Source organism: Agelaius phoeniceus, chromosome 4 (assembly GCF_051311805.1).
Source record: "Agelaius phoeniceus isolate bAgePho1 chromosome 4, bAgePho1.hap1, whole genome shotgun sequence".
Lineage (NCBI taxonomy): Eukaryota > Metazoa > Chordata > Aves > Passeriformes > Icteridae > Agelaius > Agelaius phoeniceus.
Genome location: NC_135268.1, coordinates 57946773 through 57969132, shown reverse-complemented (window position 1 = coordinate 57969132; position 22360 = coordinate 57946773). Strand labels below are relative to the sequence as shown.

General features: G+C 37.0%; 1 protein-coding gene across 10 annotated transcripts in view; it reads left to right on the top strand.

Annotated features, from left to right (window-relative positions):
• The window catches only part of SLIT2 (slit guidance ligand 2), a 260841-nt gene that overhangs the window by 1824 nt on the left and 236657 nt on the right, over positions 1 to 22360 (top strand). For all 10 annotated transcript variants that reach the window (XM_054633202.2, XM_077177664.1, XM_077177662.1 and 7 more), the window contains exons 2-4: positions 1525 to 1596; positions 2830 to 2901; positions 19926 to 19997. In XM_054633202.2, the coding sequence (XP_054489177.2) occupies positions 1525 to 1596; positions 2830 to 2901; positions 19926 to 19997 (216 nt within the window). The remainder of the gene's footprint in view (positions 1 to 1524; positions 1597 to 2829; positions 2902 to 19925; positions 19998 to 22360) is intronic.

Below are 22360 nucleotides of genomic sequence, written 5' to 3'. Positions count from 1 at the left end.
GAGACACGGAAGAGGTGGGCGCTGTTCCCAGCCGCTGCCTTTCATCCCGGGAAGCCGCGGTGAGCAGCGCGGTTCCCGCCTCCGCGGGGAGCGGGGGCGGGCACCACCGCGGCCGGGGGGCGCCCCGGGGCGGCGGCGGAGCGGCCTCTCCCCCCGCAGGCGCCCATTTCCCGTCAAACTTGGCTATTACGGCTCGCCTTCCCCGGGGCAGAGCCGGGCCGCGCTCCGCGGGCGTGGGCAGGGAGGCCCCGGGGCGCGCAGCGCTCCCTCCCGCCGCGGAGCCGCGAGGGGCGGGCGGGGGCGCGCATCTGCCGGCGGGCGAGGGCGCGCCGGGGTGCGATAGCCGCGCTCGCAGGGCACTCAGCGGTGCCGTAGCGGTGATCCCTCCCTCCACCCGCGGCTGGGCTGTCTTCTGTATGTGGCCGGTTATTTATTGTATCAGGCTGCTTTCAGACGGGTCCTGAGAGTGGAAGTGGTGTGCGCGTTATTTCTTACTCTCTGATAAGTCATTTAAATGTTGGCATGTGAACGCGCGTCTCGAGTGGTGAATTTCACTCAGGAAGAGTATCAGGGACACGTTCCTCCTGGGACTCGTGTGGTTTCTTTACAGTGGTGTTTTGGCCATATGTGGTATAAAGCGCTTAAAAACATACTACTTTCCCCCCCCAGCTACGTTGGGAATGAACTATAATTGTTAGAATAGCTCCCATGTAATACCACTTCCTAAAGATTTATCTCATGAATTGCCAAGTCTGGTTTTATTTGCAGTGATTGAAATAGAAAGATGTTTATTTCTTAAACCCAAAAAGTTATTAAAAAGAGGCATATACTCCAGAAGAAAAAGTAGTATAGAAGTATGATGAGAAATGCTAGGGCCTAAATACAGGTTTCTGTTGCTTCTGAACTTGCTTTGCATTCTGCAGTCCGTATAGCTTCCTGTGCAGCAAGTGGAGAGCTTAGTTTTGGTAAAACCTTATTTTCCATCACTTACTCCAGCAGTTTGAAACCTTAATGCTTGTTTGAAACCTCATATTTGTTATAGGTATTTAAGCCCTATGCCATACTGGGAAATCTGAAAATTGCTTGAAATGGTGAAAATTTAGTTGTTTTTTTTTTCAGTCAGTTAGTTTTTGTAACAGTCAAAGTTTGTAACATAGATAGATAGATAGATGTACCTCTATGTACTGAGTCTTGTGGTTCTTCTAAAAGCAGTTATAACCCCAAACATAGAGTCTTGAACTCTTCTATTGGTAAAGATTGTAGTTAAACGTGAGCTTTGTAATGGCAAGCAGAAGTGACTTTCCAAGACTCTCCTGCTACAAAGTTTCAAACTACTGTTTTGAAGGTAAATCGTATTTCAGCTGCTTGGAAATTAGGAACTTGCATGGTGTTAATTGTAAGAATGGCTTGTTGCATTTGTTTATGTCTCCTAACTTCTAAAAATGCTGTGCTCCTGAAAACAAAACAATTTAAAAATAGCTTTTTAATGTTTTAATTTTGCTGCTTACAAATTATTCTTCTTAGGGATCTTAATGGAAATAACATCACAAGAATCACGAAGACTGACTTTGCTGGTCTGAGGCACCTTCGAGTTCTGTAAGTTTTCTCTTTCTCTCATTGATAACTCTTAGGACTGATGCTACAGGTTGTAGTTACATTTCAGTTCATTTTCTGGATGGGTTATCACTTTTTAGCTACTGTATTACCATATCTGAACCTAAAACTGCTCTGCCATGTGTTATGCACTGTTATGCGCGAGTGAGCAATTCCTTTGAACGAGATTTCTTTAAATGTTTTTAATCTCTCCTTAAGATGATGAGAACTTGAGGACTTAATTTAGCACATAGCTTACAAGTTAGAGTTGCTAAAATTGGTTGAATAACCATTGGAGTTACTTCAGTTTAAGGCTGTGAAATTTATAGTTCACACTGAAAATGGGTACTCTCAACCAGAACTATAAGGGAGATAATTAAGAAAAAAGTTATTCCTTTAGTGAATGTAAAAGCAAGTCCCAGGTGATTATTATTGCTCTTTTGTAGTTTCTCGACAAAACAGAAACTTTACCACTGAAGTTGAGGAAGGAATTATTTGGTTGGTTTGTTTGGGTGGCTTTTTGGGTTCTTGTTTCTTTGTTTTAAAAAATTTTTTTCAAGCATTATCAAGGTTTTAAAATTTCGTGGTAGTTTGTGGGGGCTTTTTGTTTATTTTTTGGTTGGGTTTTTTGTTGCTTTCTGAAGGAAATATCTAACTACTTAGCTTATTTGTTAAGGCTGGTTTAATTTGAGCGAGTGGTCCTGTAAAATCCTTTTCCTTTTCTCTCTGATGTAAATATAACATTGTAGTAATTTTTGACTTTGTTACAAAACAGAGATACTCTTATGTTTACAATCTCTGTCAAGTCTTTTGCTGATGTTTCTCCCAACACCACAATTCAGAGTTTTGGGTTTGTAATTCTCGTGTGAGACTGGTATCACCTTCATGCTGTTCGACTGGAGTCTCACAGCCTGCCGAAGGGCACTGATGTGTGTGCATGTGAGCATGCAGCCTCTAGGCATCTGTGTAGCTTTATAACTTTTGACTCCTTAAGTAAATGAGCAAATCTAATATTGATTCCCGTTTCTTTTACCAAGGCTTATTTTCCTACTTTTGGTTATATGAGCCCATGTAAATTGTTGGTGACAGGGATACAAAAGTTTAAAGTGGATGTCACTCTACTATAGCTATTGGATTTTTTTAAAGAACATGTGGCTGCCTTTAAATGACAGTTGTTAATGTGACAAATTATCTCAGAAATATTAAAACTTACATCTAAAAATTTCTGTATTTCAGTCAGCTCATGGAGAACAAGATTAGTACTATTGAGAGAGGAGCATTCCAGGACTTAAAAGAACTGGAGAGGCTGTAAGTATGTTTAATTCTAAAAGTTTCAACTTTTGGGGTGTCAGATTAATTGTGTGTCAAGGCACTCAGGCTTCAGATTTTTTAAATACTTTTTTCTTTTTTTTTGGAATGGTTTCTAGCCTTATTGAGATGCAAGAGAAATAAATTCTCAAGCAGCATTTAGGGGACTCGGCTGGGGGGGAACATTCAAGAGCAGTCTGGATTCAAAGTGCAAACTGCAATTGTCCCGTAGGAAATAGTTTCAATGCTATCTAATATTTTTCACTTTAATCTTGAATACACAAGGACTTTTGAGAACTCAAATGCACCAAAAGAAGGCTCTCTGACCTGTAGTGTTGGATATTTTATACAATGCCTTATTGGAAGTAACTTCTGGCTATAAAATATTTTCTTTTCACATAGCAGTGATTCAATTCTACTCCAGTTTTTTATGAGGGAAGCTTTTACAAAAGCTAAGAAGAAATATGAACTGTTAGTTTTCAAAAATAATTTTAATTTGGATTAAAAAAAAAAAATTGAGTACTGTGGGGAGAGAAGATGGAACAGAGATTAGACAACCTTATCTGGTGAAGTTGAAGTACAAACACCTGCTTGGTTGCATTGAGACCTAGAAAATGAGTCATTCCCAAGCTAGTTTTCAGTGTGTGCCTTCTGATTTTGTTACACTTCAAATGAAAATATTTTTAAGTGTATTGTGAAACTTGGGACAGCTGACTTGTTAAAGGCAGGATGCTGATTGTTGGACATAGTGTGGAGCCTGGAAAATATTAATATATATGTTCCTGTAGAACTTGACTCATGTCTTCATTATTAGGCATTGTAGTTGGTGCATTTTCATTATATCACCTTTTCTTTAAGCGTGCCTCTGAGGTCTTGCTCAGTGTTTCATTTGCTGCTGCTTTAACTTTATAGAAGTATTTCTACTGTACTCAATTGAAAAGCAGCACTGGCCTGAGTGTAGTTTGTCTTATTATAGTTGCTTTGTACCCACAGCTGCTGTGGGTTTAAAACAAAAACCTCCGCAAACCATTATGGTTTGGTTGGTCATTTAGACAAAGCTGTTCAAGAGAATTAGTACCCACCAGTGTAATTATGATATTTCTATAATAGTTGAAATATTATGTACTTGAGATAATTACCTTGTTTTTTCAAATAAGCCAAAGTAACTTTTTGACCTAAAAAGTTGATGTTATTACGTAGTGCAACTTTTTTTTTAAGTAAATTTTAATGAGATTGATTACTCTTTGGAAAAAAACTGGCTGTGCATTTCTAAGTAGTATTAAAATACTTAATTCAATGCTTTTTTACAATGTGTTTTCAACTTTGTACAAAGTATAGGAATTTAAAACAGCTTTTCCTGCTGAGGGATAGACTGGAATAATATATGCATATTCCTTAATTTGGTTTACGGTGTCTAGATAAAAATTAAACAGCAGTGTAGTTCATATTGCAAAGTAAATACTCATATGTGAAACATGAAAAAACATTAAGAGATCCGCACTGTGTATATGGTTTGACACTGAGATACCAAATGCTTACAAAGTTTTAAAACAGTTTATCAGCAGCCTTATTTCTTAACTATTTCAGAGTAAGGTCCTGCTATGTGATTCATTAACAAATTTCAAAAAACTTCAAGGCTTTTACTGGTTTTATTCTTGAAGTATAGAACTGTTTTACCAGAGAAAAATGAACTTCAGTAGTTGAAACTTACTTGTCTGATGTGTTTGTATTTTGCCCATTACATTGTTTCATTTTTTCTTTGGTTTTCCCTTGATAATTGGAAAACAATAGCTATTTTCCATTTACATAAGATACTAGTTCTGAAGAGAAATTTTGATACTTTTGGATACTTTGTGGGTTATATTTGTTCACTCTTCAGCAGGCAGACTATGCTATCTGAAGACTTAGTTATTTAGACCTATGAAGTTAGATTATGTTTTGTCTTCAGAGTTATATTACATCTGCTCCAACACTTGTCAGTTTCTTTAATTTGCTGGAATTCAGTCCGTGTTAGGTGTGTGGGTGACTTGTAATTTGAATATATATGCAGGATGTCTGTAAACTGCCCCAGCTGTTGGCTAAGAGCAAATATTTCATATTTGTGGGGAAAAGCTGAGAAAATTCTTCTTGTTTACAACTGCCAAGTCCATCTGAGGAAGGCACATTGTTATCTGACAGCCAATTCATCTCCTTGGGATTTTGAAATCCAAAATGATTTCTCAGGAAACCTGTGGGTACTTCATTCAAGTATTTTCTTTTATACATTAAATAACAAGCACTTTAAAGCTTTTTAGTTTTTTTTCAATGTGTGAGTGTAGGGTGTCACATTCTCACTCTAAGTGTAATGTGCCAAGCTGCTGTCAGAGTACCTGATACAGACCTTTTAGCATGGAAGCAGAGGGTGTAAGAGAACTTCAGGGCAGCTTAAATGAAGTCCATTTAATTTATAAGATTGTTTACATGTAATACTGCTTATGTTGAAATATCTTGTGCTAGTGTATACAGGCTTAATTTTAAAAGATATTTCCTGTTCTTCAATACTCTTCAATGTGAACAACAGTAGTTTCTTTTTGGGAAAAAAGAAATGCCCATCTCTCTAAGTGAAGTGCTGGGGTTTGTTTGTTAGGGTGGTGGCTTTTTGTTTGTTTCTTGGGTTTTTTTGGTTGTTTTTAACTGCAGTCTCAGTTAAATTTTTTTTGGACCAGTAACTCTGATTTCAATGGAACTGTTTGGTTCGTTAATGAGTTACTTGTGAATGCTCACTTATAGGTCTGATAATTCAAAATGCTGGATATCCTCAGCTCCTTTTAATGGAAGGGCGGACCTGAAATGGTTTGCAAAATTAATCTCAGAAAGGAGAAACTTTTGACCTCTTCAGAAGATATCTGCTTAAGATTGAATTTTATTAAATCCATAAAAATATGCCAGGTGGTTTCTCCTGTAAATTAATAAAATATCTTTAGTACACTATGTACGTTAGTATGTACATGGAGCTATTTGTGACCTATAGCCCTAATATGCTCCACAATGGGAATTTGTGTCACACCAGTGTAATTGTACAAGTGCAATGGAACCCAAGGCTGCAGTAAATACTGCTGTAAAAAGTGATTATTATTACAGCAGCCTGAATGAAAGTAAAAATTTTCATTTGCAATAAACTATTGTGTGCCTATGCCTGCTACTTAAGAAATAGGAGGGGAAAAGCAAGGTGGAAATTTGCAACTTAGTAAGTTTTAGGTTTGTGGAAACTGTAGTAGCTAGAGAAACACTGGTGAAGTTGATATTGCTGTAAGCCTTTTAGATGGATACTTCTGGGAGAAGTCTTCAAGTCAAATAAATTGCTATACATTGCAGTGTTCACTTTGCAGTGTTCACTTAGTTCCAATCTCTGACAACTTTGAAGGTTCTTAAGGACTGAGCTCTTAAGGCTCCAGTCCAAGCCAGTTTTGTACAACACTGCCTGAACTGGCTTGTCTGCCACAAATATGATTTTTTTCACAGACTGGATACCGAACAGAAGAATTGCATGGTCTGTTTTGTTGTGTAGATGTTTTGTCTGCTGAAACAACCCATTTTGATTGAGAAATGGGCTGTATGCACTGAAGTTCAGTTGGGAAAACTTGTACCTTTGAGTACATCCTGAAGCAATGCTAAAAGCTCTTGGACTAATTACAGTCTTGACATCTGCAATAATTACAGTACTTAATATCTGCAGGACTTTCTTTATTATCTATAACTTATTTGAGCCCATGTACTTGAGCAGAGCCTCTAAAGAGGATGTGGCTCTTCAGCAAATGGCAAGTGCCCTAGAGTGAGGGTTGGATGTGGCCTCTTAGGGGTTTGAACCTCTCTTACAGAGACCACAGTCATGTGTCAGCATGGTTTTCAATCTGCTTCATGGCAGGAAGACAGAAAGGGTCAAGACGTGGAGGATTTTCACAACACTTAGAGATTTCCAGAGACCACTGCTTATTATGGGGGACAAAACTTTTTGAAACAATTCCTTATGAGAATGTGAAATCAAAAACTTGTTTCTTCTTTCTTCATAAAGCTGTCATCTTGGGTGTGATCTTTATATTAGTTGAAATAGTATATTAAGACAGCAAGATGAAGATGAACTGAAAGTTTCCACTTTGTGAAAACTGACACTGTTAGACACAGCTTTAGAAATAATTTTTAGTACGTGTAGGCCATTGTTATTCCCAAATTCACCTCATTCTCTAGTGTTGCAAATAGTTCTTAAAATATGCCAGTGTTTTTACAAGTTATTGTCATTTAGAGGGAAGTATAAAATTTTGTTGAAGACAGCTGCCATAGACTGCTGAACCAGTTCTGTAAGAAGCTACTTAAATCTAAAATGTCTTTACAGTTCCATGTAGCCTAGAAATAGAGGGTTGTCAGGTTTTTGAGGGCTAAATATACTCTTCACATGTTTACAGAGAAGAGCAGTTACCTTTTCATTTATAAAAAAATAAAAATTGGCTGATAGGAAAACTTTTCAATCATAATTTTTCCTAATATATTTTTTAAGTCTAGTAGTTGGGATTCCAGCTCTTATTATGCTAGGGCTATGACAAGGAAAAAATGTCAGAATAGGAGGGGTTTACAGCAATAGTTTCAAAACTACTCACTTTCTTCCTGTATTTATGAATAATCCATTGAGGCAGCAGTATGTCCCTAAAATGCTAATTTAGAGTCTGATTCTGCAGACATTTACCATGTGAATAACTTGGTTTGCATGAGTAGTCTCACTGATTACTCCTGTGAGAAAGGTTACTTGTGTGGCCTAAGAAGTTTCCAGGCCAAGCCTCCCTATTTTTGATACTTGAATTAGCAAATTTCATTTTTAAAGTGTCCATTTAAACTGTTACCTGTGTAGACTTAAAATGCAAACTATGGGGAAAAAAAACCAACCCAACCCAAAACCCCATAAACAAAGGAAATAAGCCACCAGTCCCCCCACCAAACCCATTTCTGCTGAAACTGGTGTGTAGGTGAAATGTTACTCTCAAAGGAATAACTTCAGCTTCTGAGTTGGTGTCTGAGCTAAACACCCCCACCATACCTCCCCAAAAACAGCCCCTCTGAGCTACATGATGTGAGTGAGCTGCAGTCATGAGTTCAAGGAAAGAATGCTGAACATCGAGCTGGTACATGAAGGAGCTTTTAAACTGTAATCTACCCATTGTATTTTCATGTTTCTTACAATGCATGCTGATGCAATATTTCAATTTTCATAAAATATTTCAAGAATTAAATGTTTTGTTAGAGTTTGTTGATTTTTCTAAATTTTTGCAACACAGTTCTAAAATGACAAACTGAGGAATTGTCCCTACTTGCCATTTATTTGGGCTCTATCTCCATGAATACATTAAAACAAGTTATTCAAAGTTAACATGAAGAGAGCACTTACTTAGGTGTGTACTTATGAGTGTTTGAGTAGTACTGAAAGTCAGTATTGTTTTGTACATGCTGTGGATGAACAATTTGAAACTTACAGATGTGCCATAGCATAGAAGGAAAAGTATATTTCAACTACATAGCTTCAAGAAAAAGTTCTTTCTACTTAGTAAACAAACTGTAGTACTAGGTGGATTTCTTTACAGGATACAGATTAGTATGTGAAATTACTGTGTGCAGCTTCAGCTGCAGCATGGATTTAATTATGATTAATACAAAGAAAATCATCTTGTCAAAAATATTAAATGGGCTTCAGTAAAATAAAGTGGGGTTTAGTTGTATTCATGTATTGCAGGGTTAGAGTTATCCAGTTGAGCTCTAACTTTGTCAGATAAATGTGGTAAACTATTACCCTGCATTAGTAGGTTTTGAAATTACAAAATAAAAACTGACTTGGGAGTTACTGTGATGTCTGAATGTATGGGGTGTTACAGAGCATCTCATCTGACAAAGTCATGCATTGCAGGGTAGACTAAGAAGGGAAATGTTCCATCTAGGGTAAAGACAAATGCAGTTTGTCTTGGACATAACAGCCCAGCAGGCCTGGGCGTTTATCAAGGGCTTTAACAGCTGCTTCAAAATAGACTAGATGAACAAATACTGTCCTTTCTGTCTAGTCTAGAAAAGGGCTATATTATATGTATGCTCTTTCTTAGAGTGCAGACTTGGTGAATCACTGATGGGGGGGAAAAAAAAAACGTGTTGTCCAGAGATTAAAGTAAACCTATGTGCTAATATTCTGTTCTGCATGAGATTGCAGTTTTATTCCAAATTGACTAACTCTATCAATGAAATGTAAATTCCAAGTAGGAAAATAGTTTTAAGAGAGGAATGGCAATATTTTCTGTGATTATTTAAATGTGAACTGCATCAATAAATTAATCCTAGAATAAGCAGGCTTGGGCTGAACTTTTTTCTTTCTGAGTTTTGAATCTGATAGTATATAGTCTTTTCAGTTACAGAAGAGAAGGGTTAGAAACCATAGATTTCACTTCTATGAAGCTATATGATCATAATCTAGCAGCAGGTACTTCTGGAAAAAATGTTGAATGTCACCTATTTTTATAATGAGGTTTTGGGTTTTTAGCTGAAGCAAAATATGACTTTTTTCCCCCCCTCAATTTACAGACACTTAGGTGTCAAGGCTAATGTGGAATTTAGGATCCCTGGCAAAAATTCTGTGTTAGCAGTAGAACCACTATTCGAGGAATCATTTCTATCACTATCATTCCTAAAAGCACAGCTGATAAATGAGCAATATTTCATCTTATAAAGTGTGTCAATGAAATCAATTTTTTAGGGATAAGACCTTGTGTTATATAGTCTAGAAGTTGTACCGAGGTTTTAGATTGAGTTCTTAGCTCTTTAGCTGAAAGTTAGTCTCGAGTTTCTTTTCTCACTGAATCCTGGTCTTCATTGTGGCAGGCAAGTTCCTTACTGGAGTCTGAGAATTAATTTTTTTCATTTGGGGCACATTCTGGGCAGTTCTGACTACAGCTGCTGGGGAAGTCTGGGTTTGACTGACTAAAACCCGTGGGGATATTCATGTGCTTGCTTTTTAAGGCTGCTTGATGTTACACTTGTCTCCTCTCTGTAGCATTGGTACTTAATCACCTGTGTGGCTTCAGTCTGAGTATATGAGCATATGAAGAGTTAATTCCTTCACACAGGTGTGTCATAGTTAAGGGAAGAATAATGAGCACAGGTAGAGAGGCCTGGCTTTTAACAGCCCTGAAGGGAGTGAACAGTTATTCCTTGTTAATCATGGATGTGAGAAATCCTTGTTTTAGCTAGTCTTACATACTTTAAGGGCAATGCACCGCACATTCTTCCTCTTAGAACAGGGAGGAGACCACGAAGCCTCCGGTGTTAATCACTTACCAATGGAATGTGGGACTATAGTACGTGAATTATACAGGCCACTTGTATTAATAGTGTCTTAAGAAAAATAATTTAAAACTACTACTGTAGTTGTTCTGTATTAACAGACTTTTGTCAAAGCAACATCGCATATCTGCTTTAAAAATGTCTGTTGAATCAGAGATAGAAAAAGGCTGGTTTTGAAGACAGTATATAAAAAGATGCAGTGTTCCAATAGATTTTTAAAAAAAATATAGCTACATTTTGATTACAGAATGCTACAGAATATTTGATAAAACTAATTCCAAGAGCAATGTTCTTCTAAAAGACTTGTCAATGCCCACTATTTATTTTTATTATATTTTATTCATCTGAGTGTCTTTTCTCATGGGATTCCTTTTATAGGTCTAGAAGTCAAATTGCAGTGAGAAGTCCTGTTTGCTCTTTGCAGACCTTTTTACAAATTCCAGGGCGGGAAGGCTGTTTATTTTTCCCACATCTGTTTTGTGCTCACCCTTTGTGGCATTGTTTGCTGGATGCTCTTCTTTCTTGCTTCCACTGAAATGGGTAATTTGCACTGTTGCAAAATGGTGAAGCTAGATCTGATTCTGCAGAGCTGTTGTGCCAATGTTTTTGTTTCAAATGGTGGTTTTTCTTCAGAAGTTATTTTAAATGGATTCTATAGAGCACTGATATTAAACTTAAAGCTACACATTTTAGCTTTTAAAAATCATATTTATTTCTTGCAAAATGAGTTCAATATTTTTTTTAATGCTGATTTAATATTAGGTGGCCACAGGTAAAAATTGACTTGTCATTACGTTTTAATATAGCATATTTGAAAGATTATCTAAGATGCTCCTTATTTTGATTGTAGAAACCACACTTCTATCTGGAGTCTTACAGATAAACTCCAGAATGTATTAGGTTTCTGGCTGCAACTTCAGTGACTCATACTGTTATATTACCTCATTTACTATGAAGAGCCTGGTTGAAACTTCATCAGAAGAAACATTTTATTTTCCTATTTTCTTTCGTAGTATGTGTTCATTGTGCTGGCTTGTCTTTAATAATAGTCTAGACTGTTAGTCAAATACAACATGGCAAAGTCTCCTTTTATTTTTTTAAGGCACACCAGCCATTCTGATTTAGTTTGGCAGGATGTCTGTACAGGTGCTCTAGAAAAATTCTTGAGTGAAATTTGCTGTAGTAACTTCATGCCAGAAAGACATTTACAAGCCTGTCAGGACTATCTGCAGGCCTTTCTTGTCTTTCTAAACAATCTGTTCAAACCTCAGCTAAATTTCACCTACTAGATCAGCTTCAGCTCCCCTTTCTCTTTGCCTTGTTTTTGCTTTCTTGGAAGTAATCCCAGTTATTGTCAAATCATTCTTGTTTTGTCTGATACTTGAACCTCTGTTACTCTATGAAGTAACATGTTCTAGACATGTAGTATAACTTCTGTTTCCTTCTTTATGGTGTACTTTACAGAGTAGAATCCCATGAGTGAGCTTCACAAGATTGTGGAGGCTTGGAGAAGTCCCTGGAGATTGTCTAATCCCATGCTACTGATTAACTCAAGGTCCATCCCAGCAGGTGTCTGAAGGCTGTTTCCTTGAACAGTTGGATTTTGAATCTCTCCAGCAATGGAGAGTCTGCAGCCTCTCTGTGTGACCACCCTCACAGTCACTGTTCTTAAGTTGAAATACAGTTTTCCTGTTCTTTGATTTGTACCCATTGCCTCTTGTCCTTTCACTGTGCACCGCTGAGAAGAGTCTGGCTCAGTTTTCCTTACTTGGGATGGAATCACATCACTTATTTGTGCACATGAAGTATTGATACACATTGAGATATCTCTGAGACTTTTCCTCCTCAGGCTAAACAGTCCCTGCCCTCTCAACTTCTTCCAATGTGACAGGTGCTTCAATCTGCCTCCTTTGTCATTTTAGCAGTTCTTCCCTGGACTTGGTCCAGTCTCTTGTGGTGGGAGTCCAGCACTGGGCACAGCTCTCCAGATGTCTCACCAGTGCTGATTTTAGGGGAAGGACCACATGCCTTGCCCTGCTGGTAACAATCCTATGATTACAGCCTGGGATGCTGTTGGCCTTCTGTGCAAGGGCACATTGCTGGCTTCATTTGACTTTCTTATTCACCTGCACCCTAGACTGTGCTCTGTGGTGGTTCTTCCAACTGGTGGTTCTCCAGTGTGTGCTGGTGTATGGAGTTAGTCTTCTCCAGGTTCAGGTCTTTCCATTTCCCTTTTGTTGCCCTTCCCAAGGTTCTTTTTCAAGCAATACTCCAGCCTGTTTGTGTTACTTTCAGGCAGTGCACAGACTTAGTGCATCAGTCATTCTTTCCAGTTTTGTAGCATCTGCAAATATGCTGAGGGTGCAGTGTGTCCCATCTTCCAGGTCGTGAATGAAGTTTTGAACAGTGCTGGTTCCATTGCTGACTCCTGGAGCATGTAACTTGTGACTGTTCTCCAAATGGACTTTGTGCCCCTGACCACAGCTCTTTGAACTTGGCACTTTTGGTAGTTTTCAGTCCACCTCACCATCTGCTTTTGTAGTCTGTACTCTATCAGTTTGTCTGTGAGGACAACCATTATGAATGGCAGTGTCAGAACCCTTACTGAAGTCAAGATAAACATCTACTGCCTTCCCCTCATCTGCCAAGTTCCTTATTCATTGCAGGAGGCTGCCAGGCTGGTCAGGAATCATTTTCTCAATGTCAAATCTGTGCTGACCACTCTCAGTCATCATTGTGTCCTTACTGTGTCTAAAATAGAAATATTTTGCCCAGTTGCCTTTTCAGGCATTGAGATGAGGCTTCCTAGCCTGCAGTTTCCTGGCTTTTACTGTGTTCTTCATGCTTTTTAGTGCTGTAGGCAGAATTAATAAGAATAATGACTAAATATTTATAGAAATATCTTTTCTATTGAAACAGTAAGGAATACAGAAAACAGCAGCCTTAGTTTGTCTTTTCTTTATAGTGAAAAAAATGCTTTAAAAAGGCAAAGTGAGTATAGATGCTTGACAGCACAAAATACTGTTCTGCATAATGTAGGGAGAATTGATTGGGGTAGGAGAGGAGTGTGGTAATTTTGGATTTGACATCAAATTCACAGGAGAAGAAGATGAAGGACAGAAAATACCTTAGGTTTCAAGTAGCATGCACTAGCTCAATGTAGTACTATAGCTGAGAAGTACTTTTTACTGCTTCCTACACAAATAAGACACTGAATTCGCAGTAGTGTCCTGCTACTGTTCAGAATTTTTTTTTTCTTACTAAAACAAATATCTAATTTATATTTGAAATTAAATGGGGAATGTCTTTTTTAGCCAGTCACTATTTAGACTGGAAAGTGGAGTCCTGCTTAAGTGTTTCTTGACCTGGGGAAAACCTTGGACATCCAATGCTCTAAGAACAGCCTTGAACTTCTCAGATTCCAGTTTTTACTCATGTGGTTGGTGAACTTGATATTGTTAGGCTTAATGAGATTATGAGTAGTTTGACTAGAGAAATTGTCTTTGCAGAGAATTCTTAATGGAAAAACTGGCACAATCTTTTGCTTAGCTCTTAGTTCTTGGGCTTTCCTCTCACTTGATGACATGCAAGTCACATTCAGAGAGAGCAGTTGCCAGATGTGTTGAAGTTCAGCAGATTGTGGCTTTGGACATGGATGCACAAATATTTTCTGCCTCTGGCAGATATAGCACAATGTTTTTGTAGGAAAGTAGTGATTTGCCTTCCTTTCAGATGGAAGTCTAAGTCTATAATTTCTCTGTTGAGGCAGTAGGAATCACTTATTCTGATGTCTGTTATTCTAACTCTTGTGTATTTGAGTAAAATTTTTGGACATCATACTTAAACTAGCCCGTGGCAATGATTTGGGTGCTGTGTACTAGCTTTCTCTTTTGAAGTACTTGGATAATTTTGTAGGTGGCTTCTCTATTTCCTGAGCTCATAAAGCCTGAACTGATGTTAGACCTTCCCAGAGGATGCATATCCCTGTAACATCTTGGAACTACTTAAGGAGCCTTGTGGGCTCAGTTGTGGGTAGAAAGTGCTCCTGTGTGAACATGCAGAGGTTTGATTACTGACATGTTCTTCCATTTTAAATTGTAATGTAATGTAAACAGGCTTTTATTCTTTCAAAGTTTATGTATATTTTGCAAATGAGCTTCACTGAGCTGTTAAATGGGTGTAATAGTTATTTCCTCTGCTGACAAACAGAAGGTGTGAATATGCTCCTTTGAAGAATGCAATTTCTAAGCTGTATGGTGCTGTGTGCTACTATGTACAGATAGTGTATTTACTTCTCTAGGCTAACTTTGAAGGAGGAATGTAAAATAATGAATTCTACTGTCAATAATCCTTGTAAGTTGGAAGCATTTAATCATTTTCCTGAAGCAGTGGCGGTGGGATAAAATGCATCTGTCCTGTATTTAGGGTTTTGGAAGACTCATTCTCTATGCACCCAATGGGATAGGCTGTTTCTAATTAAAGAGCACAGCTGATTTATAACTGACTTTAAACAGCTTTTAACTTCGATCAGCTCTCAAGTTATCTTTGAGGGCTTCTTTTGTCCTACAGGGTCTATGGGTAGAATTGCATCTACCTGAACTAAAATCCATTTGAAACTTAGGTGGGACAAAAGAGCAGCCTTCCAGTACTTGTGAGGTTGTTATGAAAAACCTCAAGCCAGGCTCATTGCTGTGGTGAGCCAACAAGCATAAATCAAAGTGGGGAGTGTAACTGCAGGTAAGGGCGAAATGTCTTCCCTGTGAGAGGACAGTCAAGCACTGGAACAGCTCATTTTCCCAGAGAGGCTCCACAATCTCCTACACCTTCTCTGGCTGGATGTAGTTGATACAGTGGGATCAGAAACAAGTTACAGTGAAGGCTGTAACAAGTCTGAAACAAATGGGTGTGAATTAAAGCAATTGCATTGTACCCAGTGCAATAAAGATTTTTTTTTCCTCCCTTCCTCCTCCATGCATGATTGCTACTGGATCATAGTTATTGTGGCATGAAAACTTGAGAGACACATCAGGATGGATTTGTGGCATGGCCAGACTTGAGTGGGTTAGGATATGTTGTTACTGGGAGCATAATGTGCTCTCCCTCCAGCCTCTGTCTGTTGTCATCTTCATGTACTTTGGCTGCATGCAGAAGACAAGTAAAACTCAGATATGTACCAATTTACTAAAATAACCTGTTGTTCAGAACCACCAGCTCAAATTAAGCCACTTTTTTTTTTGCGTACCTTAATGTTGTCTGCTTCAAAAAGTTACTTATTCTTTGTCAGGTCTTACTTTTTATCTGCCTGTTGGTATTGAGCTTAATTTAATGAGTGTTTTCACCTGCTCATTTGTCAAAGGTATTTTTTCTTTGTCCTTAAATCCTTTTATATACTTATACCATATTTTTACTTTGGAGATGCTTTTCTAGTCTTTACTATGTCTAGAAGACTGACCTCTGGGAGTTTTAAACTAAAGTATTTGTATACTTTAGGTAGTATGTGGACATTGCTTGAATTTATTGTGAAGAGCTCAAAAATTTATCTGTGTAAGTTTGCCCAATCTCTTCTAAAAGATCCATTCAGCAGCAGAAGGAAAAAAAAGATAGATTTGAATTGCAACTTGAAAGAATTATATTGTAATGGTCCCTCATCTGTTTATTTCTGCACACTACCAAAGGACTTTACAAGTTGTTACAATGTTAGAGGTTCTTCAGTACATTTTCTGTTGCTCACACCACTAATGCTTCATCTCCTCTAAGCTCTCTGCTTGAGAAACACAAATATTTGCAGCTCAGTTGGAAAACTGAATAGTCACGGTATGGAATATCTCATCACTGTTTCTTCAGTGCTTCACTTTGAGCTCCATGTCAGTTTTGGGAGAGCAGTTCATTTGGTGAAACTGAAATTTCTCTTCTTGCATTGTCCCAGGGGAAACATAGCCTGCTAGGTACCTGTGCTAAGTGTCTGCTACCATGAAAACATGGATAGAAGATGTGGTGGAATGTTTATGGTTGTTTTTACTCAAAGTAGCTGTAGTTCTTTAAAACCTACAGTCTTGGATTCCATGATCCACTCTGCTTGCCCTGGGTTTCAGCTCGAGAGAAAGGAGATCTTTTTCACTCACTCTTGTTTCAGTATGTTTGTGTGTTCTGGATAGGTATTATTTCAGACAAAATGAAGCATCAGGTCACCTGAAAAAGTGGAACTGTGGGAGAACCATGTAAAACAGTGAACCATTTTAAAATAGTAATATATTTTCTCGACTCCTTGTGTGACTCTTTCCAAAGATTAGAAACTCTTCATGGTGACTGTTGAATGGGAGACTGTTGTGTACTGTGATACAAGGCTGTTGTTTCAGACTTGCTCTGCATACTTTTTTCCCATTCACTTACATTTTCATGTCCTTTTTATAGACAGAACTACCTACTGTAGTCTTGAAAAATGTATTTCAATGAAGTCTAGTTCATAAAATCTCCATATAGAAAACTCAGCAAATTGACACTCTTAAAAGCATCTGCTATAACTTGTTAGGTGTAAAGAGTAGCTTAAGTCTCTTTTTGAAGTATTTGATGAATTTTCCATTATTGCCTTTATGAAAATTAGTTATGTTTTATCTTCTTGGTCACAGACAATAAGGAATAGTCAACTTTTTGGTAGAGAAAGCTTAGTTCTAAAAGAATATTCAGTGAGTGGGATAAAGCTATTCAAAGTAGAAGATACAAAATGCAAGATTCATAAGGGATCAGTAATTTGTGTATTCCCTCAATCTGTGTAGTGCTCAAAGAACAAATATTTTAGTCTTCTGAATGTCAAAGTAGAATCGTGTGTTGAAACACTAATTTGAAGTTCCAATCTCACAGGGTAGAAACTGGTGAGACATGAGGGTAGTGCTGTTTATTGCTAGTTTGATTAATACAACTTGATTTATTGTCCATAACACTAGATTTGAAAGTCTGTAGAGTGGCAGATGCATCAGTATGTTAAAGGTACACTGTATATATCTGTATAACATATCTGTATGTTAAAGGTATGTGAAGTACAGGTAATAACAGAAACTCCTGATGGAAGGTGTTAACTGTTTGTGTAAGACAATAAATAGCAGAGCAAGTATTTTGCCTGTGAAGTATCCTTCTGTGTGATCCTGTGTGTCCTTATGAGACTGTTCTTGCATTTAGTGAAAGGTAGCCTGCCTGATGAACTTGATCATCAATATTGTCATTGTACTAGAGAGGCTTTTGTGTAATGAAACTTCTATAAAAATACAGATACTGAGTAATTTCATTGCCCTTTCAGTAACAGTTCATCATTATTGTCTAGTGTCCAAACTTAATAGATTTATTACCAAGTATCAACAGAGATTTTTGTCCTGAAAAACTGATTAGAAACTCACTTTTTAGTTTTTACCCTACGTGCTTTTCCATGTAATTTTGGATCTGTAAAAATGGACTTCGAGGTTTAAGTCTCTATTTAACTAACAGAAGCAGTGAATGAACTTTTTCTTTTTTTACTTACTCTTTTGTTCGTTTGTTTAATTTTCAAAATCTTGTTGGAGTGCAAATGTAGCTTAAGTAGAAGACCATTGTTTTAAACTAAGTTTTGTGGTCTTGGCATATACTTTTATACATAAATAGACATTTTCTGACCTTTAGTAAATTTATAAATAATTTAATTTTGAAAATGCGGTAGATGCAGAAGCAGTAGAATGTATCACTTTCTTGTATTTATGTTGGGATAGGTTTCTTTTTAAGTGGTGTTCAAATCAGAAGTCTTCCAGTAGTCATTAAATTATAGCTCTTTCTTTTATATGGAAATTTTTTATTCTACTAATTTGGACATATGACTTGCAAGATCACAATCTAGATTTTTTTGTTGTTGTTGTTGCTGGATTAAGATTTTTTTCCCTAGTTACTAAAATGCATTGTCTCTCACCTCTCTTAATCCAGTAGTGTAGTTAGTTTTACATTTTTTTGGTTATTACACTTTTAGTTTGTTTTTTTTTTTTAATCACTAAATGTGTGATTTAGGTTTCTTCTGCTTACAGAAATCAGGATTTCTGATGCTTGACTAACAGAAGAGAACCTGAAATTAACACTGGAGAATTATGGATATCTAGAACTCAAGTAGCTGTCTGCTTGCTTATGATTTGAAGTGTGGCAGCAACCCTCTGTGTGCATAAAAATATTTCTCAGATTATTTCACTCTCATCAGTAGTCACATTGAGCTTTAAGGGAGGAAAAACTAACTGAACTAAACCATGGAGTTATGTAAAATTTGATTTTGAATGTCTCTATGTATCTACATGGGAATTTCTGGAAAAAATCTTTAAACTGGAAAGACCATTATATGGAACAATGTTTATGAGAAATTAGCCCAGAGAGGCTAAACAATCTTAATTATTTAGCTAAACAGGAAAATCTGAGCCTTTATGAAATTCTGAAACTTAATTTTTCAAGACTGATGCCCAGTATATTTTTTAACCTTGTGGGATGTGTTGATAGCAGTTTATTGATGTAGTGTAACCACAGTTAGAATTTTTATATATATACACATGTATGTATATATCAGATTGTCCCATGCAGTCTGGTTTCTGTGAGGGCCCTGAATTATTGAGGGATTGTGCATTACAAAGTATGACCTATGATAAATTTTATGGGGCACAACAGTTTTTTCTAGTTGGTTGCTTTGCTTGAATGGCAGGTGCCACATGTGGTGGATGCATTTGTTAAAAACAACCAAAAGCCTGTTTTGAGCTTGATTTCTTGACTGGGATGACTGTATGCTCCAGGGCTGTCAGACACAGTAGAAAGAATAATCTGCATCATATGTTTAGAAAAAACCATGAGGCTAGAATATATTTGCCTTGGCTAGTGGTGGTTCTGTTGTCTATGGGTATAATACAGAGGGCTTTGATCTTGTCACCTCAGTTTGAGCAGCTGTGACCCTGGTCGGCATGCTCAGTGAGAATCTTCACAGACAAGTGGGCACCTTCCAGATTTCAGTTGCAGTTTTTTCTGTTGTACACTGTCTTATGTACAACTGATCAAGTTCTATTTTTAAAAAAAAATAGCTTCCTCAAAGTTCCTATTTTTACAGTTAAAGTGGAAAAGTGCATCAAAAAACCTCCTTGTAATGCCAGATATAAGCTGTGACTCCTTGGGGTTTTTTGACTTCTATTTGATCAGGGTTTCTGTAACAGCTTCCTTTGCTTTTTAAAATTCATATAAATAGGTTATATGGATCGTTAGACATAATATTATCTTGTTTACTGAAAGTGTATACATTTGATACATGCTCCCTGGAACCTTTTCATGGTCACAAAATGTCTATCTGCTCCATTATACTGAGAGGAACATAGAGTTGGTAGGGAATTGAATTTGCACTGCTGATTTTGTATTTTTAGCTTTCATGTTGTTTATGCAGGATGGAGTCCCGACTTAGTGATTGGCTCACACTGCTGAGATTCAAAATCTTTCATAAAATAGGTAATATGGTCTGTTGGGGGAAACCAGAAAATGTAATTAGTCCATGGTAAATTTACTACTGGACCATGTCTCCGCTAATGGACCTTTCTGGTCTTTAAAATCAGCTTGTTACAGCCCTGGGATTCCAACTCAAAGTGGTAACATTGCATTGCTGTAGCATTTGTAATTTAACACAACTTTTTCTTTTCTTTTCAAAGGCGCCTAAACAGAAATAACCTCCAGTTGCTTTCTGAGCTGCTCTTTCTGGGGACTCCGAAGTTATACAGGCTGTAAGTAGACATGGTCCAATAACTATATTTGGGAAATCTTGGATTTGGTCTGTTATTGTGTCTTGCATTAGAATTTTTATCTTTTGCCTCACATCGGGCTAAAATGCATCTTGGAACATTGGTGTTTTGTTTAAACTGAGTACTTTCTTTCACTGCTTCGCAAGTTTTTTTTTTTTTAGTTGTGTTTTACATCTAGGTCATATACTGATACTTGTATGAGAATATTGTCATTTATTCCCACTTCTGTAAGGAAGTTTTTCAGAAAGAATACTTTTGATTTTACTTTTCTCTTGTTTGGGTTTTTTAAATTTTTTCTGTGTTAAAAGAGCTAAAAAGTGCCTGTGGAGATTCTGACCCAAAGATGCTGCACTGTATAAGCACTTTGGTTTTGTGATGTTCTGCTTTTTTGGTTATACACACTTGGCCAGAAAAATGATGGCATTGGCAAATGCTAGGTCTGCAGAGAAGTCTCTCCTGTGTCCCTCAGAGGGAAACAAAGCTAGTAACTCAAGCTCTGGGAAGAAAAAATGATTAAATGCTTTACCGTAAATAAAAATGACAATGAATTGAGAAACGACTTCTTTGTTTTGATTGTATTACTTGGTTTGATAATGTTTTACTCCAGGCAATATTTTAAAATACATGGTTTGACCCACTGTCATTTCTAAAAATCTGCTTAATTCTGGTGCAATTGAAATGTAGAATAAAGTTCAGAATATGTTTTATTTGAACAAATTAAATTGTAAGGTACCTTTAAGTTACAGTATGTGTTATGGAAGGGATAACACATGACATGCTTAAGTAGGCTTTTATAAGGTTGTACCAGTTCAGTCTGTTTTAATTTGGATATGTTTGATACATTTCTTCAGGCTCCAGGTGAGCTTTCTGCTGTTGAAATTGCTGGTTTATACTGGGTTTCATCACCTGTGTGCTTGGAAAAAGAACGGTCAAGTTGGAGTAAAGTGGGATTCCTCTTGTTTCCATTTTAGTATATGGAATTATGTTTGAGAACAAATGTGATGCTTTTATTTTTCTTGATTTTTATTTTACTTTTGTGAAATGATAGTTATTTTCTTCCTCCTTATAGCAATATACAATAGCAAACTGAAAATTACTCCTATTATTGTAAACATTTATTTTTGTGTATTTTGTTTTATTCCACTGCCTAAGATGTCTACTTTGTTTCCAGAAATTCCCCGTAGATCTAATGAGTTCTTAAATGACTAGGCCAGCAAGCTGCTTAAGGCTTTTTTCCTGACAAATAAAAATATTTTCAGTACTATAATATTATAATATATTCAAATACTGAGTTGTATATTAACAGTTGAGTCTCATAATTTCCATCAGCTGGGATAAAGACATTACCTCTATCAGGAATGAGATTAAAGGGATTTATGGTCAGTTTATTATTCCACCTACAGTGTAATGGTTGATACCTAGATACATATATAATAGAAATGAGCCATATTTTGCAGGCAAAAAATGGATACACACCTCAGTCAAAATCATATTTGAATATATTTATTTCAGAATTGTGTATTTGATATATGCTAGTCTTAAATCTCTAATGTCCTTTGACATAAAGCACACAAGTGCTCATAGTGGATATGGAGGAAAGTAAGAGATCACTGGCTTCACAGTATTAAATTTCCTCTGCCTAAGGGTTATTGTTGATCAGACCATGAAAGTGAATGTCTGGTTATAATGTATTCATGTTTAAAAGAAAATATGAATGGTAGTAGAAAATTACAGCTGCTTAGCACTATATTTGTAATTAAAAGATGCCAGGCCAACAAAGGCACTGATGTTAGTTAAATGTTTGTGGTTAGTTTCCAGATAATATGTAGCTTGTTCCCTTTGAAGAGTATAAAGTGATTTGGTTTTTTATATGTATCATTGGATAGGCTTAGATGTATTTACATCCAAATAAATAGTTTTGTAAGGAGAATTAAAGTTCTCAAAACATGATCAATTATATATATATTTTTTGTTTTGAGTTCAGTATTTATTTTTGGCATTTAACAGCTAATCAAACAATGTGTGTACTGCGAGGTTTCAACATACTATTGAGCTTCTGTGAATAATAATTACCATTTGACCCTTGGCTGTAAATGAGATGCCAGGTGAAGAAGCACATATGCTTGTTGTGTAGGCTAAATGCAATATAAAAGAAAGAGGTTACACTGTATATGAATTATGATTGGACACAGTTGGTTGCCGCCAGCGGCCGGCTATGCTTTCCCTTTGCTGTCTGCTCCAATTTCTCTTTGGACGGGTTGAGAGAGCACTGCGTGTTCAGGTCAAGATGTTTGCCTAGAAATAGTAGTACAGTTGCAGCTGTGTTTGCTGGAGCAGGAGACTAG